Source organism: Tenrec ecaudatus, chromosome 6, assembly GCF_050624435.1.
Source record: "Tenrec ecaudatus isolate mTenEca1 chromosome 6, mTenEca1.hap1, whole genome shotgun sequence".
Taxonomy (NCBI): Eukaryota; Metazoa; Chordata; class Mammalia; order Afrosoricida; family Tenrecidae; genus Tenrec; species Tenrec ecaudatus.
The window spans coordinates 80,124,102-80,143,819 of NC_134535.1; the positions used below are offsets into that span (position 1 = coordinate 80,124,102).

General features: G+C 38.7%; 1 protein-coding gene across 3 annotated transcripts in view; it reads left to right on the forward strand.

Annotated features, from left to right (window-relative positions):
* Positions 1-19,718, forward strand: part of LOC142450085 (cyclic AMP-dependent transcription factor ATF-7) — a 92,926-nt gene that overhangs the window by 8,509 nt on the left and 64,699 nt on the right. For all 3 annotated transcript variants that reach the window (XM_075551575.1, XM_075551574.1, XM_075551576.1), the window contains exon 2: positions 12,923-12,991. In XM_075551575.1, the coding sequence (XP_075407690.1) occupies positions 12,944-12,991 (48 nt within the window). In that variant the 5' untranslated portion in view covers positions 12,923-12,943. The remainder of the gene's footprint in view (positions 1-12,922; positions 12,992-19,718) is intronic.

The following is a 19,718-nucleotide window of genomic DNA, read 5'->3' on the forward strand; positions in this document are numbered from 1 at the left end:
ATTGGCTTTGAGGGATATTGCATTTATTTCCTACACAGGACCAAATTCATACTGGGTTTTAAGAATAAGGTGTAGCAGGTTTATTGTTGTTTGTAGACTGTTTAAGTCCCTGGTGGTTTTAGATTGATTCTTAAAGATCAATATTTTGGAATAGATTGCTACTAGTTTATTGTTTCAAGGATCATAATTTATCTAAAAACAAATAGAGACCCAGCAATATAGATTCTTGTTTGATAATTTACCAGTTTCCAGGAATTTTTCTCCTTCTAAAAGGTCTATTGAAACCAAATATAGATAGGTAAAATGTTTTCTAATTGTTTCTAACATTGCTTCCTGTTGTTGCTGTAACAAGTTGCTCCTTTGCTCTTGCTTTATTAACCTTTCAGGTCTTAGGGTCCCCCCAAAGGAGAGACTTACAGAAAGTTCTAGTTAGGCAGTTGCTTCTAGGACGCTCCTTCCAGATAGGTTCTAAGCTTGTACCATGTGCTGCCGTGATTCCGCCTAATTCTTCCCCTCCTACAAATCTGTTTTCAGTTGTTTGCTTCAAAACTATTTGGCCTTCATAAGTTGGCTTCTTTCTCTGAAACCTAGGTCTTCGTGTCTGAGCCTGAATCCAGAAAATAATTTTAACCTCTGATTAATCCAGAGTACTCCATTTGTGTCATTCTCAAAGCAGTAATCTCAGACTTTTTGGTCTTCCTACCTACCCCATCATACTACTAAAAATTATTGAAGAATCCAAAGGTCTTTTGTTTATGTAGTTTATGTCTATGGAAGTTTAGCATATTTGAAATAAAATTTTAAATGCTTATTTAAAAATAATAGTATATCCATCACATATAAACATATATAGCTTTTTATTAGAAAGGAACTATATTTCCCAAGATAAAAATAATTTCAGGATAAGAGCTGCATAGCTCTTTAATGTCTGACTTAATAAAAAGCAGCTGGATTCTCTTCTGCTTCTGCACCTAATCTGTTGCAGTTATGTTGTTTTGATTGAAGTATATGGAGAAACCTAGTCTCAGAGAGCTATGTTATAGGAAAGAGGACAAAGTGTTTTAATACTTTTCTCAGATAATTTTGAATGTTCTCGATACAATACTAGTATCCAAAATGTGATAGTTTCCTAAAGGTGCGCTGTCATATGGATTCTGAAACCACGTGTGTGCTCTTTAGATGGCTCTATTGCTCATGCTCGATTGTGTCTCCATGAGCTCTCTGAAAGGAGTGCCCTCTGTGTTTTCAGGGACTTTCACAACCCACCTTGAAAACTGCTGTCTTACGGCACCAAATTTGAAAATATAATCAATTGCTTTCCATAGGGAGGAAATATACAAGGGGGCTTCAAAAAGTTTGTAGGAAAATAGCATTAAAAGACAATGAAAGCCCCCACATGTAAGCTGTCCAACCACCTTAGTGGTCTCAAAGTGTGGTCCAGGATGTTTACTCAGGGTGTCTTTTAAATGGTACATTCCTAGGCCCAAATCCAAAAAAGCAAGCCCGATCCAGGAGGCCTAGGAATCTCATTGCACAAAGTGCCTAGGTAAATACACTCAAGTTTGAGAACTGTCAAGCTAACTTTATTGATGTTATAAGTGTGCTTTATTTCAGACAACCTCAAACTCACCCATGCCATGAAATCAATTCCAACTCAAAGAGACCCTATAAGAGAGAGTACAAATGCCATTTACAGAGACCTTTTAAGACAGAGCAGAACTGCCCGTATGGGTTTCTGAGGCTGTAACTCTTTACAGGAGCAGACAGCTCCAGGTTTCTCCCAAGGAGCGTTGGTGGCTTCAAACTGCTGACCTTGTATAACCCACCGAACCAGCAGGGTGCCTTTAAGAAAACCTAGGTTCTCAAATTTGAAAACCCAAACAAGAAGAAATTAGTATTTGAATTAGTATATTATGAAAATATTTATTAAGGATCTGTATCCTGGTATTTATCATAATTGGGTTACTTAATTAACCATGTCTTTTTGGTGAATGAATTCATCACATGTACAGGAATCAACAAGCTTTTTTTGTAGATATGCTAGGCTTTATAGACCATGAGGTGTCTGCTGCAGCTACTCAACTGCCATTGTAACTCAAAAGCAGCGTAGCTAATACATGAACAATAAGTGAGCCGGTGCTCCTCTGAAACTTTATTTCTGGGTGCTGAGATTGTTATATAATTTTCATGTGTCACAAAGTATTTTGATTTTTAAATGTACAGACTGTTCTGTGGGCAATAAAAAACAGATAACAGGCTTAATCTTGGTAATTCTTGATACATGCTTTTTGAAACTAAAAATTAGAATATAATCAAATATATTTAACATTAAAGCTATGAACTTATTCATTTTCTTAAACAAAAATGATGCTCCATGAACTGTCATCATTCAGAGTCATTTTTCTGGACATGAATAGAGAGACATAATTCAGTTACACGTACTTGAGTTATAAAAGGATCTGTAGTTCATTTTTGCACCTTGTTTGGGTGTTTGAATGCAGGTAACTATATAATCCGTGACTCATCTTTTGTCTGCTTTTTTATAACTCGCTACTAGTTTTTAGTCTGTTTACAAAGTACAAGAACCTGGATAGAAAGCAATATAGGCTATGTAATTTTTAAGATTGTGACTTAACAATATATTGGAAAATTAGTTCAGAATTAGCAGAAATTTTACTTCCTAAACTGCTGCCTTGTAAAACGCGAGTCTTCTTTTTCTCCCGAGGTTCACATACTTGTGTTATTATAGTATCACAGTGTGTGTGTGTCTGTTGGAATTCTTTTCATGAGTTGGTTTTCTAGCTCTGGTGAAACCATGGCAGCATGGAGTATCCTATGGAGAATAAAATGTTGGAGCTGCTGTGGTAGGGAGCGTCCGTGTTTATACGCTTTGCTTAGCAGCAGGTAAATGATTTTAAAGTCTGAGACTTGGTATACAGAGTTGTGTTCTTGGACCCAGACCATTTTTACAGTTGGTCTGCTGTATCTGCAGGTTCTGCATCTGTGATTTCAACCAGCTGTGACTTTAAAATACTAGGGAAGAGGGGAAATTAATTGGTCAAACAATCTCTCAAAGGCTATTATAAGTAATGTAGAGATGATTTGGACTGGTTATCAGGAGAGTCGAGTCTTTAGAGAAGGGCATCAGGCTTGATAAAGTGAAGGGGCATTGGAAAGAAGCAGCCCTGCTTGAGGTGGGGGAACACAGCGGGTGCAACAGTGTACTCAGACATAAGAGTGCTTGTGAGGGCGGCGCAGCACAGGCTGTGTTTCCGTGTTTCAGTCCATTGTTTGTAGGGGTCGGTGTAAGTCCAGACCAACTTGAAGGCACCTCACAATATCAGAGATGATTTAAGTATGCGGGAGGATGTACATAGATTGTGCATATACTATGCCATTTTTTATAAGAGACTTGAGTTGTGGTGTGGGAGGGTAGGTGGACTATGAGCCAATCATCCAAGATATTTTTAATATTATAAAAGTACAAAGCCCAACGAGCTTTATTTGCCTGTCTAAAGTTTCAACTTGTTTATAGCTGACATGAAACATTCAGTGTTTCTAAGCCTGGTTTCTGCTCTGTTCACTTCCTTATATGATGCATGCTGGGGGTGGGGCGGCAATTTCTAAATTTAATATCAGCAATATTAATTATTGTCAGGTAGCATTCATAGGATTCTGAAAATAGATCCTTGAAGGTAACAAAAGCGAAGCTATCTCGAGCTGCTTGTTTGTTTTTTGTATAGATATCAGTTTAGTTTTTACTGTTTCCTTTACGAAGTGGTGGTGTAGTTACACATTGGGCTGTGAACCACAAGGTTAACAGTTCAAAGTCACCAGCTGCTCTGTGGAGAAAGAAGAGACTTTCCCAGAAAAAGTTGAAATCTTGGAAACCGACAGGAGCTGGTCTACCCTGTAGAGGGTCCCTGAGTCACAGTTGGTTCAGTGAGTTGGGTCTTTTGGTGTAGAGCAGGGGCCAGACTCCATTAAAGTGCAGGCCATTTGGTGCAACGGGCACGATTCACATGGGCCACAGCACGGTTACAGACCGTTAAACTTATATTCTGAAGTGAGGGTTCAGGAATATGGATAGCATAATTAAAATACTATATAATTGCTATTCTTTAAGCATTTAAGTATTTATAAAACTAAAATTATTTTTTACCTGAAACTTGCCAGCGCTTTTCTCCTCCTAGTTTTCACTTACCTCTTAGGTTGCGACTGGAGAATATAACAACATAACTAATAAAACCACAAAATGTTGGACCGCTGACCAACGTGATGCTCAGTCGGGATGGCTTCCCTCCAACCACGTGAACTAGCTGCCGCTGGGTCTGACTCCTCCCAGCACCGCCCAGGGTGCTCTTCTTACCCTTCTCGCTGTTGGGAGCTGTGTACATGACGTGACACAGAGAGTGGCAGACAGATCGCTTCCACACGTCACCAGAGCGGAGTCAGCACGTTTATGCACGTCCACAGGCCCTGGGAAAGGCACCTGGCCACGTGTAGACTCGTCTTCAGTAGTTAGAGGGTCAACGAGGGAATCGTGTGCACGGCATTGCCTCGATCTCCCCTAAGTGCTATTTTCTTCATAACAATATTTTCTATTTTCATTTTATTTCAGAGCTTCGCAGGCCACAAAAAATTACCTTGGGGGCCACATGCAGCCCATAGGCCACCAGTTTGACACCTCTGGTTTATAGGGTCACTGTGAGTTAGAAGCAACTTAGTGGCATTGAGTTTGGTTTGGAGTTTATTTTCTACCTGAAGCTGTTGGCTGATTTTTTTTCTTTTCTTCTTAAAATTTTATTTATTTATTCAACAAACCTTTAATTAAGCCTTTGCCATGTGCTTGAACCAAAAACCCAAACTCTCTGCCATCGAGTCAAATAAAAGTCATGATGACTCCGTAGAACAGGCCTACGTGTTTCCACGACTCTTAACTCTTCTCAGGAGCAGGAACCCCGTCTCCCGTGGAATGACTGGTGGTGCTTTGTTTGTTTGTCTGTGTGTCTGTTTTGGTTTTCTTTTGACGGGTGGTATTTAAACTGCTGACCTTGCTAAAGTTAGCAGCCCAACTCATAATCACTAGATCACTTAGTGACTCAGAAAAAATCTCAAACCAAACTCACTGCCATGCTGTGGATTCTGATTCGGAGTGGCTCCCATAGTGACCTCTAGAGGTCAGACTAGAAGTGCCACTGTGGGTTTCCGAGGATGTAAGTTTTGGTTTTTTTTTAAATCATTTTATTGGGGGCTCATACAGCTTTTTTCACAATCTATACATATATCCATTGTGTCAAGCACATTTTTAAATTTGTTGCCATCATCATTCTCAAAACATTTTCTTTCTACAGGAGCCCTTGGGATCAGCACCTCATTTTTTCCCTCCCTCACCCACTTTTCTGTTGTCTGTCCCCCAGGGAGGGGGTTTTATGTAGATCATTGTGATTGGCTTCCCCTTTCTCCCTACACTTTCCCCTTCTCCTCCTGGTATCACTACTCTGATTGGTCCTGAGGGGTTTATCTGTCCTGGATTCCCTGTGTTTCCAGCTCTTATCTGTACCAGTGCACATGCTCTGGTCTAGCTAGATTTGTAAGGCAGAACCGGGGTCATGGTAGTGGGGGGGGGGGGAGAAGCATTAAAGAACTAGTGGAAAGTTTTATGTCTCATTGGTGCTGTACTGCCCCCTGACTGGCTCGTCTCTTCCTTGTGACTCTTCTATAAGGAGATGTCCAATTGTCTAGAGATGGGCTTTGAGTCTCTACTCTGCACTCCCCCCTCATTCACATTGTTAAAAATTTTTGTTCTGGGTCTTAGATGCCTTATACCTGATCCCATCGACACCTCGTGGTCACAGAGGCTGGTGTGTTCTTCCATGTGGGCTTTGTTGCTCCTGAGCTAGATAGTCGCTTGTTTACCTTCAAGCCTTTAAGACCCTAGATGCTATATCTTTTGATAGCCGGACACCATCAGCTTTCTTTGCCAAAATGGTGGCTTTTTTAATCATGTAGACTGGCAGTAATTGTTATTCTTAAGTCATTTAAGAAAGCTTTTTAAAGTGATAAACAATGACTGTTGTGACTTTGGAAAATACTAAATGTACAAAGAAGAACATTTGGAATATCTTTATACAGAAGTAACCACTATTAACATTATAATATTACTGCCCTTTTTCTGTGTTTATTATTTTGCTTACTTTCTTTTTAAGAGGAACTACTTTTAATACTGAAGAGATCATTATTATTTTCCTTTAAGAGATTATTATACCTTATAGATATGACTAAAATCATCTTATAACTGGCACTTAAACAAAACAAAAGCAAAAAATCCCAAGCTCACTGCCATAACGTCATTTCTAACTCTATAGGGGAGGGTAGAGCTGCCCATGTGGTTTTCCAAGACTGTAATCTTTGTAGAGTCAAAAATCTCATCTTTCTCCCACAGGGTAGTGAATTCAAACTGCTGACCTTGCTCTTAGCAACGGAACTCATAACCAGGAATTGTAATGTGTATACATTTTTATATCTGTCACTTTCTGCTTAATGTATAGCATTTTCTTGTGCCCTTATCTTTCAAAAATTTTGTTCTTTAAAATTTAAATGTAATCCATTAAGGTACTACCTAAGGATCCCTGGTGGCACTATTGGGTTAAGTATTGTTAACCCCAAGGTTGTTGGTTCAAACTCACTAGTTGCTTAGCTAGAGAAAGATTAGGCTATCTGTGCCTATAAAGATTTATAACCTCAGAAATCTACTAGATGGCAGCGGGTTTGGTTATGGGGTAAGACCTTAATTTATGTTACTCATTAAAAAATTATTTTTATTTAAAATAATCATTTTATTGGGGGCTCATACAACTCTTATCACAATCCATACAACTATCCATTGTGTCAAGCACATTTGTACATTTGTTGCCATCATCGTTCTCAAAACATTTTCTTTCTACTTGAGCCCTTGGTATCAGCTCCTCATTTCCCCCCTCCCTCATAAGCCCTTTATAATTTATAAATTATTATTATTTTTTCATGTCTTAAACTGTCCGATGTCTACCTTCACCCACTTTCTGTTGCCCATCTCCCAGGGAGAGGGTTTTATGTAGATCATTGTGATCAGTTCCCCCTTTTTCCTCCACCTTCCCTTTCCCCTTCTGGTATCACTACCCTCATTATTGGTCCTGAGGGGCCTGTCTGTCCTGGATCTCCCGTGTTTCCAGCTCTTATCTGTACTTATGTACATGCTCTGGGGTAGTCGGATTTGTAAAGTAGAATTGGAATCCTGATAATGGGGGGAATTATTCTTCTTAATTACTTTTAATGTAATTTTTTTCCTTTCTGTCCTAAATATAACCATGTTAAACATTTTAATATATAAGTGGCTCAAATTTCTGGGTTGACACTCAGAATAAAGTCCTGAAAGAAGCCGATTTGTTTGTAGAATATTAACACTTTACGACATTTATGGAAAGATTATACAAATATATCCTCCCCAAAGTACTCTGTAAGGTGTCTTTTTAGCTACATCTTTGATTGGCTTTTTTTTTTGGACTGGAATATATCTTAATAGCTCTGAGCAAGGTTTTATTTTCAAAGTTCAGTTAAGGGTTAACTTGACAAATACCTTCCTCCATTCCATTTTTAGCACTCTAATAAAAACTAAAGAGCTTCCCTTAGGTAATTTAGACGATAGGAAAAGAATGTAATTGGTTCATTGTAGTCATGTAATGTGCTCTAGGCACACAGTGCTTGTAAATATGTATTTAACAGATGTCTTAAATATGTATGCTTTAAATACGTAGACATGCATAGCAAAATTTTGTGGACTCAGTAACTTTCTACAGAAAGTGTAAAATTTCAGCGAGGTATCCTGGAATAGTGACTTCAGGTTAAATAAATATTTAATGAACATATACTATGGATGTCTGGACAAGAAAGGCTTCCTGAAGTTTCCCTACCGCCCCCAGAGTCTGTCCCCACCCTTAATGACTAGGACAGAGTTGGGTCACCCCTGGAGTTTCCAAGGCTGTGATCTGTAGCGGCCAAGTGTGCCACCAAGACTTATTTTAGCCTGGATGTCTACATCCTACCCCGCTCAACTTTTGTTCATAACCAATTATAGCCATTTCCTTTTTACTCATAAAACGAAAACAGGCCTCTCTGTAAACATCAAACCAAACTCACTGCCATCCAGTGGATGCGGACTCATAGCGACCCTGTAGGACAGGGTAGAACGGCTTCTGTCCGTTTCTGAGACTGTGACTCTTCACAGGCGTGGACAGTTTCCGCTTTCTCTTGCAGAGCAGCTGGTGGTTTCAAACTACCCATGCCACCAGGGCTCCAACCATAGGCCACAAGTCTCAAATTAGTTTGTTTGTCTGTTCATTTTGCAAAGTGAGAAACTCCTGTGAGGGCAGAAAACATCTCTTTCATTCTGGGACCTAGAACATGTAGTAGGTGTTGGGAATTAATGAATTTAAAACCTGACTTAATGCGGATGATCCAAAAAGTAACTTTTGGTTAATTAATTTCAAACAATCTTTTACCAATATCTCGCTCTTTTGTGCTCTTATCTAACCCTGGGTTGCTAGCAAAGTAATTTGATAGATAGTAATAAACAGTAGGAGTAATACCAATAAATCTAAATAATAGGATCAATTTCACTAATTGAGCTTGTAAATTAAACTATCATTCTTACCATTTATGTTGTTTCTTTCACATCAGAAAAGTGAGTGATTCTTTTTTTGTAAGACTATTTTTAAAATGTATAGGTAACTCATAGGATTATGTCTTTTTACCTTTATTTTTGCATGGTGCTTAGTAGATTTTTAGTAATGTTTGCGAATGAAATAAATAACTGTCCATTTGAGCTCTTTCCTGGTTTTTATGGATCTTTGATACTTAGATGCTTATGCCCTTTCCGCTCCCATAAAGAGTTACAGTGTCGGAAACCCACTGGGGCAGTTGCATGGTCCCTATGAGTCAGCATCGACTTGATGGTGATGAGTTTGGTTTACTTTTTATACACAGCAATATCTGCTTTTTGTCCTTAGCAACCTAAGAAGCATTCCTGAGTGTGTTTGTACATGGCTGTTAATACTGGGCCTTCTTATTGATAATATTAGTTGGTTGCAAGAAAAAACATCACAACCAGGTTCAGAGAATTGATTTTGCAAAGCGCAGGGACTAATTCTTCTATAGTTCCTTTTTTTAAATTAAATCTATATATTTTATAGAGAGAATTATTGATGGTGCAAAGTATTAAGCACAGAACCTTTATCGGAAAGGTTGGTGGTTGGAACTTCCTCAGAAGCACCCCAGGAGATAGAGCTGGTGACCTGCTTCGAAAGGTTCCTCGCCTTGAGAGTCCCGTGGAGCAGTCCCACAGTGTGCACACAGGGCTGCTGGAGTCAGAGGCAGCTCAGCAGAAACTAGTGTGAGGGAGAGCTGTGTGTTCCATTTTCTCTCGCACGCATTTGTACGTGACTATTTTAGAATCTAGCTCGGATGCTGACAAAATTGGCATGAATCTTGTGAAACTATCCTAGTGACTGATTTTCTTTCTTTTGAGAAAATGGCAATTGGCAATATTTGTGCATTACCATTATTTTGACCACATGAATATTTTATTTTGCAGACCTTGGCCTCTAGTACAGTCTTTGTGTACATTGTAGTTTTCCCTTCAGCTTCTAAGATCCATTCTGAAAGCATCCTTCTTCCCTTGGCAGTGCCTCTTACTGTGTGTCCCTCTCCTGTCATTGTTTTGTTGTGTAGAATACTTGAGTGTCATCCTTCAGAGTAGATCCAGAAGCAGAGGACAGACTGAGTGCCGTGCCCAGGCACATGGTCGGCTAGTCAGGTAGTACAGTTACAAATGGGCTGTGAGTTCAGTTCAAGTGAATAGCAGCATCATTATTCAAGATGATTTCACTTCTTGATTCAGTCTGCTATGCCACTGAAATGTGTTGATTTTGTTTTTGAGATGGCATCAGTTAGAGGCTTATTTTAATTAATATGTAGAAATGAGCAATAGCATCCTTTTTCTGTAGCACTTGTTAACAGCAGCTTGGAAAATTTTTTTTTAAAGATGTTAGCTGGATTTTTTTTCTTTTAATGGTAACATTGGTCATCATTATTGCTGTTAAATACTTAAAAATTAGCATCACTGATACTTAATTAGAAAATGAATTTTTTTTAATAAGACAAGACTTACGGAAATTATGTGGGACACAAGTTTGAGGGAATGGTTCAAAAATAATTGGGGAGGGAGGAGGTGATCCCAAGGGCTTTATAGAAAGTAAATGTCTAGAAAAGAACGATGGCAATATGTTGGATATAATTGATGTATGGGTTGTAGCAAGAGTTGTAAGAGCCCCCAATAAAATGATCTTTTAAAAAGTATAACTGGTGTTTCAGAAAGAAGGCTTTCTTTCAGCCATTGTGAGCTCCCTCTGGTAAAAATGACAAGACAAAAACCAACACATAAAAGGAAGCAGGAAATCCTAGTCAGTGAGGACGAGGAAAGTCAGATTTGAACATTCAAGAGAATGAAGATGCTTACTTTTGTTACCTTTTAGTGCCCGCTCCAGTTTTTGTGTTGTTCCTGTGTTTTAGATTTTTGTTTTGGCTTTCAGAAAATCGTGAGTTTTCATGTCTACTTCCTAGTAAGGATGTAATTTAATAATATTTGAAAGTGATACATTGTGATGTGATTGTGCGAAGTCAAGTTAAATTTTTAATTTTGTGGTACGAAGGAAGCTATTCCAGAATTTATTTCACCACTTTCTATCACAGCACAACACTATTTCTCAGGATCCTTTTCCTCCCCTCAGATCCCCGAACCCTAGAACCAAGATAAAAGGTTAGAAACCCTGCCTGGTTTCTGCTCTAGCCCTTATAATTTACTTGGTTGAAATATGTTCGAGGACCTCGTTGAAATAACACTCTCGTTTCCTGATGGCTTTTGGAAAGCAGGCTCTGGGACTAGGAAGTGAAATTAGCCCCAGCACAGCAGTCATTGGGAATTTTTCCAGAGATGAACTGCTTCCTGAAAATGCTCAGAGTTTTCAGTCATAATGGCCTTCATCTCTTTTATTTATTTGTATTTATTTTTCTGTATTATGCTGTGGTTCCAGAAAGTGCTAAAAAAAAAAAATCATCCTGTATTTAAAACAAACCAGAAAGCCCCCTTGTCCTGAGGCTGTGTGAAGAAGAATGAAGCTCTCATTTTCCCAGTACCCAATCATCAGCTTGAGCTGTTCTCTCCTAGGAACAGGATTTATTGAAACAATTTATCCTGGCTAAATGTGATATAAATCTGTGTACACTGGATGTACATACAGACTCTTCCATTACAGCAATGTTGCAACATCCGTTCTCTTCATAGTTAGACCCTGTTCCCATCACACTGAAAGATGACCCAAAAGTCCTTTCTATTTTATGGAACACCCACAATGTTAAACACCGATTACTTATGGAATTACTGATTGGACAACTAGAAATACTGATTTTCAACCCCAGAGTGAGTTTTGAGAGAATAGGAAAGATGTTTGTTACCTAGCCACCCTCAGGGTTTTAAGCCTGGTTTTCCAATTACCGGATTCAGTCTAGCACTGTAATATATATATATATTTTTTTGGAACAGACCTCACAGAGGCTAACTTGATATTTTGGTTGATTTCTAAAATAAAAATTTGAAATTTGGTTAACAGTATTTTTTCTCTCTTATCGTCCCCTTTTTCATATATCATAAACCTTTTCTCTTGTGAAAAGGTGTTTGAAAAATGCTTTTTAAGAGTTTGTATTGTAAAGGCTGTTACCCTCTTACCGTCTCCTTTTCTCTCCCACACTTCTAAAATCCTGTTTATGACTTCAGAATGTCTGTGCTGTCATTTGCATTTCTTATTCTTGCCCATCTCTGTTTTTATTCTTAGTTGGGGTATGGTTTATGAGAAATCTGTGTGACATACTTGGATTAGGCTTACTGCTTTTGACAGAGGATTTCAATCAACATTTCAAGACTTGAACTTTAATAATTAAACAAGCAGTAGAAACCCTGTTCAATTCTTCATCGAAATAGGGATGGGTGGTGATGCCTTTCAGTGCCATTTCTTCTGTGCCCCGAGCTGCACACATCTGTCGCCTGCAACAGAGCTGCCCGAGGTCTCTGGTGAGAGCAGCACACACAGCCGGAACATACTCACCCAGTAACCCCCAAAGAGTCGACATTTGTTTTGTTGCTGCTTTTAAAAACCTAGCCATAAATAGAATCAGAGGGGGAAGGGCACCAATATTTCTCCATTTGCCACAGACGATTGGTGGGGGGAGAAGGAGGCTCCCACTGGGGAGAGAAGGTTTTTATTTTTATTTTTTTATTAATGGAAATCATTTCCCATGTAGCCCAATAGGATGGGTGCTTTGTTTTCTTTGGCAATAATCTGGGATAAACGGCTCTTGCCAACAGGCTCGTAGTTTATACACCAGGGAGCCAGATTATGGCCCTGTAAAATGGAGCACCCCTCCTATAATCCCTTAATTAATTAAATGACAAATTTTGGTCTTCTCTAGTTTAAAAATATGGCTTCCGCATCGAGCGTTCAGTGGATTTATTGACACGGGTACCGCACTGGCTGTAATTCAGCAGACTGGAGAAGTGTGCTATTACTGTAGCCGAAAACAGAAAAGGCTAGCAAAAGGCTTAAAATTCCTTGAATATTTAAGCCTAAATTTTTCTAATTAAAAGTTTCAATTGAGGCACAGTAGATCATATGCCACCTGTCTAATGGGTCTCCCCAAAGTAGCCTGTGTTTACAGCTTTGATAAATGGCATTCTTGGGACACCTGTTTCTGGGCTTGATATTTTTGAAGCATTTTTTTTTTTGGCTCTAGCGTATTTAACATAACTTTACCCCCATCTCCCCCTCCTCAGCTCCGCACTGCTATATGAAATATGGGAGACGACAGACCGTTTGTGTGCAATGCCCCGGGCTGTGGACAGGTACGTTTACAATATACTTTATTGTGAATGTCTCGTTGTGAATCAAAGTGGCTGTTTTATCACTGAGGCAAAGAGTTTAAAGCCGGTATTTTACGTGATCACTGGAGGTAATCAGATCAGAGGATTTGCAGTGTGTAAATTCAGGTTACGAGGAAGTGTAGGCACTCTGCCGGAATGAAGCCCGCCTTGCTCGCTTCCATGTTGTTATTCTCCTGGTGTCTGTTCTCCTAGTACACAGTGGGAAGGAGTACGTGTCGCTCTCCTCTCCTGTCTGATGCTGTCCAGCTCAATACAGTGCAAGCTTGGAATTATTTTCTCACTCTTCGTATAGATATAAAAGTCTGCTTAACACATTTGGAGAGGCATCTGAAAATAGACCTCTTCATTGTGAATCCCGATTTGCCAGAGTCTAGATGGATCTTTTAAAATAAGAAAAACTGATGACAGTTTTTGGTTTGGTTTGGTTTCTTTTGAGTGTTGATCCAGAAAACTAGGAAGGACAAATCCAATCTAGATATAACCGATGACCTTTCTTAGCCATTTTCCCTGCCTGACTCCATGTAATGCATTGTTCTGTATGTGTCAACTGCCATCTACTTGTTTGTATACATGTATGTTGTATGTCCAATATTTTCTTCATTCTTTATTTAACAAAGTAATTTTATTGAAACGGTCCCCCATTTTTCTCCTTATTTTGTACCTTAATTATTCTTCCTAGACTCTCCCCTTCTCTCATGTTCCACAAAAAGATGCTGAATAAAATCCAAAGGAAAAAAATGCAAATAAAATCTTATGTACCTTAATTAATTTATTGTAAGACTCTGAAGGGTTTAGTTATTGTTCATTTAGGAACATGTCATGTGACTATCCAGTGACACTTACTGGTGGTATGTAAAATAGCAGACTAGTTTTATGAAACATTACAAATATGTAGACAAAAAAGGAGGAGGAACTAAATTCCAGAGATTCCAAGGAATTGGAATTGGAGAGGTAGAGGAGATGTTGATGGTGACACGGACTGGGCAGGAGAGAGATTTCAAATTCCAGTAAAGGCTGAAAATTTGAGAAAAGACTAAAAAATAAAAATAAACCAACATTGTATTCTGCAGTATTCAGTCTCCTAGAGTGTATTTTCTTTCTTGTTAAGACTTTTTAGTTTATTATTAATTGTATTTTTTTCCATGTGGTTTATATTTTGATTTTTCATAAAGAAGTCAGTTGGGAAAATAGGGTAAATTTGTTCCACTTTTCAGATAACTTTATTGAAGCAAATATCTAAACACAATCCTTTCAAAGTTTTGTATACAAATTTGATGATGTGACTATGACTTCTATAGTTAGGTATTGGGTTGTTAACTGTGAGTTGGTGGTTCAAACCCACCAGTCACTCCTTAGGAGAAAGAAAGATGAGGCTGTCTTCTCCTGTATATTTACAGTCTTGGAAATCCCATATGGGATTAACTGTGAGTCAGAATGTCCTTAATGGCAGTGACTGACATCCATAAGGGGTCCTGCAATATTGAAGCACTCAGCTGCTAAATCAAAAAGATGCCTGTTGGAACCCACCAGCAGTCCTATTAGAAAAAGACCTGACAATCTTGTAAAGGTTACAACCTAGAAAATCTTACAGGGCGATTCTACTCTTCTATAGTTCATCGTGAGACTAAACAGCAGCATGGTAGCAACATGCAACTCCTCTACCTGATACCTGTTACTTTTTTCACCTTGTGTTTTACAGATAGACCCTGGTTTACCACCTATTCAAGTTACAGTTGTACTGACTGCTGTGTTTGTTTTGCTCTGTCTTATCATTAGCAATGAGAGAAAAATGAGGCTTTCTACTCTCATAAAGAATTACATACAGTCTCAGAAACCCATAGAGACAGTTTTACCCTGTCCTCTAGGGTCACTATGAGTCAGAATCGACTCGATAGCAGTGAGTTTGAGGTGTTTTAAAGTTTGATCATTAGTAATATGCATGTATATATTAAAATATATCTACTGTATATATTCGTATATAAGCCGAGTTTTCAGCACATTTTTTTAGGCAGTGTTTGTGGTAAAATTAGGTGCCTCGGCTGATCTTTGGGTTGGCTTATAATTGAGTATATGTGGTAGGTTTATGTGTAATAATCTTAAGTCCTGAAGACAAGTAAAGATCAAATTATAAAGAGATATTGATAATTAAAGACAATAATAATGAAAACTTGAGGAAAGAAAAAGAAATATTTGATTCATTTGAGAACCACTTAAGTCTGAACCATTAGAATGGAACCCCATCATAAGTGAAGGACTACTTGTACTTTATAAGCCTGCATTTGGGGGAAGAGGTTTGTTTTTCTCACATTTACAGTTCTTTTTATTCATTCATTGCCTAGGGAGCTGAATTTGTCTAAATAAGTTCAGAAAAAAAGTATTGATGTAGCCTTCCTCTTTCTATATGTATAGGCGTCCTGATGCTACAGCAGTTGAGTGCTCAGCTGCTGGCCAAAGGTTCACATTGGGACCTACCAGCTACCCCTGGGAGAAAGAGGTGGCAGTATGGTTCCGTACAGACTCACAGCCTGGGGAGGGAACCACAATTGCACAGCTCTACTTTGTCCAAGTGGCTCCACAAAAGTCAGAAGTCACTGGAGAGCACTGGATTTGAGTTTTTTGGTTAAACATTTATTTTGAAATGCTTATGTATCCTACAAGAGACTCTGGCTTCACAGTGGTTAAATTCTGGACTGTTATGAAGTCCAGACTCGAGGTTTGAACTGCTCTGTGGCGGTCTGCTTTTGTAAAGATTGCAGCCTTGGAGACCCTGTGAGCGCTGCTCTACTCCGTCCTCTGGGGTCACTGTGAGTCCAGATAGACTTAGTGACAAGAGGCATGCAAGATGTTCTTAATTTATACCCCTTTTTTATGTTGTATGCTACAAAACACATAAACAGACTTATTAAAGAAATAAAAATGAATGATAAAAATAAATCCGTACACAAGAAAAGTATCTTTTAAACTCTGGGAGGAAGGAAAATGGGAATAGTATCTTTTAAGACTGCCCCATCAGAAAAGAGTGGCATTCACTTGAATATCTGATACCCGGAAAGAGTTTTTGTTTTGTTTTAATTTAGCCTGGGGCAGTGGTTCCCAGCCTGGTAGGGGAGGGGGGGCACTAGGATGATCCAGGAGATGAGCTGCTAAAACAGGTACCTATTCTACTTCATTCCTGGATGATGGGCTCACCTATAGAAGCCTTTGTTGTTGTTTCAAAGCCATTTTATTGGGAGCTAATACAGACATCATTCCATAGTTCTGTCACATCAAGCAGTATTGTACAATTGCTACCACAATCAGGTTCAGAACATTCTCCTCCTCCCTGAATTCCTTGATATCAGCTCCACTTTATTCCCCACCCCCCACCCATTGAATCCCCTACAGAAGTTTTTAATTGTCAGAGGAGCACTGAGTAATTTTTTTTTTTTCTGAAAGGGTGTAGTAGGCTAAAAACATTGGGAAATTTATGCATTAGAAATGGGAAAACAATATGGATTTTTGTTTTGCTTCCTGCCTGTATTGCTGTTCTCTGTTTACCATAAGCCTCTTCCTTTCCCCACTTTTCCCATTTCTGAATTACTTGTTGGTATTTTCACAGCTAGGATTCCTTAAAACATCTGGCGTAGGTGCTGAAGGTTTTTTCAGCTCACTGGGAAGATGAGTGTGACACTGAACCGTGATTGCTACCTTCCTCTTTTAGAATCCGTTTACTTGCTTCATAGGAAAAGGATAGAAAGCTACCTTTTAAGACTTTGAAAGTAGTGTGATGCATCCCTTTTCTCTTATACATGTCAAAATTTTATGGTCAGGTGAGTGATTAAATCTAGACTTCTTCCAGGTTTCTCCCAGTGTCTGTTAACAAATAACTCTTGAGTGAGATCATAACAAGATTCATTGTGATTTCTGTATATTGTATGAAATGGTGAAAATCTGGCAAAGAATATAAATTTGGAAAAGTTAACCACCTTTGGCCAGTCATCCAACTTCCTTACATCCTTTGAGACCTTCAAGGTAATAATGAGTTACTGTCATTGATTCTAAGTCTGTATTTTAGAAATGGCAGATAAGTAAAGTCAAGGGAAGTTCTAGGAGCGAGGACTTAGAATCACAGTATTTTTTGTAATACATGGTTTAAAACCAACTGCCATGGAAATCTCAAAGAGTGGCTTTTACGAAAATAGAGGTGAAAGGATGAAAACAAATTTTAAGAGTCTAATGCTTAAAATAATAATAATAAAAGCACAGGGCTCTTGCTTTATTCTAATATCTGTTCCCTGCCCACGTTTTGTCCTTAAATCATAAGTCTTAATATTAAGGAAAGGTGAAAGGAAAATTCACCTAAAATAGACTAGTGTATTATGCACTCCACCATATAATCAAAACCACCGGGCTTTCAATGGATACATAAACATGTTTTGGTTGCTAGGTCTTTAATGACTGTTATTTTTGGAGTCTGTTCATGATCCACTTCCCAACAGTAAGTCTGATGTGACACAGCTGAGTTCTAAATCTGCTGCATGTCCTTTTTTAAAAGATGGCTGCTGAAGGTTGTGCTGTCTACACACTTATCTGAAGAGACAGGTGAAAGCGTGTTTCTAGCCCTTTCATCCCTGTTCTCCTGTTGAGACACTCTGTTTCTCTTGAGGCTTCATCACACTCATGAAGAGGAACTTGGGGAAAGTAGTATTCTTGCTAAAACCTCTCTGTGGACTATGTAGCAGAAGTAGTTAATAGAGCTACCTCTTGAGAATGGGTTATTGTTGTTAAGGCAAAGGATGCCCCACATGCCATGTTGGCAGAGGACTGGTCAAATTTGAATTGTGTGCATTTTTAGAATGTTTATAGGATAACATCAATTAAAAATTGTGACTATAAAATTGTTTTGCTTTTCTGTTATTATCAGAATAATAGAAATATAATTTGGTGCTGGATCCAGAAAGTCATCTAAATTTTTAATGTGTTATGGGATGCTTTTGATTGAAGGTAGGTGGTAAAAATGTTTTATTATTTATGGAAGCAGGAGGAATAATTACTATGCCTCTGTCAGTATTCTTGAATTTGAGGTATCATTTCATTTGGATACATTTAGATAACTTGTCTTTTGGAGATGTTGGTCCCTGAATGGTGCAAGCAGTTTGCCATTGGCTGCTTACCTGAAAGTTAGTGATCTACTCCGTGGTGCTATGGAAGAAAGGCCTGGTTTCTATAAAGTTGTACAGTTCTTACTATGTAACACGTGGGGTAACTGTGGCAATGGGTTTCACTTTGTTTTTTATTTTAATAAATCATTTTGTTGGGGGCTCTTACAGTTCTTCGAACAGTCCATACATCCATTGTGTCAGGCACATTTGTGCATATGTTGCCATCATCATTTCCAAAACATTTTCTTTCTACTTGAGCCTTTGGTATCAGCTCCTCTTTTTTCCCTTTCCTTTTTTTCCCCCCACTCTCAGGCAGTGGGTTTTTGATTTACTATTAGGTAACTACCTTTTGGAAGTTTTTACCATTTTTTTTACCACTGCCATTGAATGGATCCTGACTCATAAAGGCCATATATAGGGTTTCCAAGGCTGTAAATTATTACACACGCAAACTTCATCCTTCCCTCAGACTAACCTTGTGGTTAGCAGTTCTTATGCTTACCCAACCACGAGTCAGCAACCACCTATCCCTTTGTCATTTGACACTAGTTTATAATCCAAATTATGCAGATTTAAGTAGCTCTTCTAATCATAATCATAATTAAACCTTTGGACAGTTTTATTACTTAAGACTATCTGTTTCCTTGAAAACAAAAACCCGTTTCTTCTGAGGAGATACTAATGGGCAGTATCATCCCGTTATTAGCCATTGAGACAGGTTTTTCTTCTAGCCACTCAACATTAACTGTGTGTCCTTTTAAGAAAACGTCTTCCGAGTGTTTCTCTGTCCTTTCTAATCCTGAAATGCTGTTATTCTGTGACCCCACCCCCGAGAATATTTCCTATCAGATCTCTCAGAGTCCAGTAAGTTATAGGTTAAAGTTCTGTTTGTACCTTTTTTGCAGCAGCAGGAAACATAGCCAGCTCAGAGACCTCTGGGCCCGTTTTCCCTTTCTAGGGCCGAGAATAGGGGTAGTGAGTGCCCTAGCTGTGGGAGGATTGAGGGCAGCTCCTTGTACCTTCTTATCTTGTCGTGGAATAGGAATGATGGTTATGGTGCTGTCGTCCTGGCTTCACTTGGCATGTAACCAGCCTCCAAAGCTGTTTATTGCTCTGTATCCTCTGCCTTCATGAACATTATCCCTTAAATCTCTATTGCTTTGTAATATATGAGGCAACAGATAGCTCCTATGATTGGTTAAATGCTGGCATGCTACAAAGGTATATGTGTTATTGCCTATAGAACGCACAACCACGGAACTTATTCCTGCTATCCCAACCCTCCATTAAATGGACCACACTGGTGTTAGGGGACGCTAGGTCTTTAATTCTAGCCCTTTGGCAAGTTCCCTATTACCTGGCATGATCACAAAAGAAAAGCAAGGAAGAATGAATTGGTTATGATTACTTTATGTTAGGGGAACATCTTGAATTGGAGAATAACAAGAGGAAGAAATGTCTGTGGTAGGTAAATGCCATTTGCGGTGGTATATATTATGTTTACATGTTTCGACAGGTGAGGGTAATTTCAGGAAGACAAATAAGCC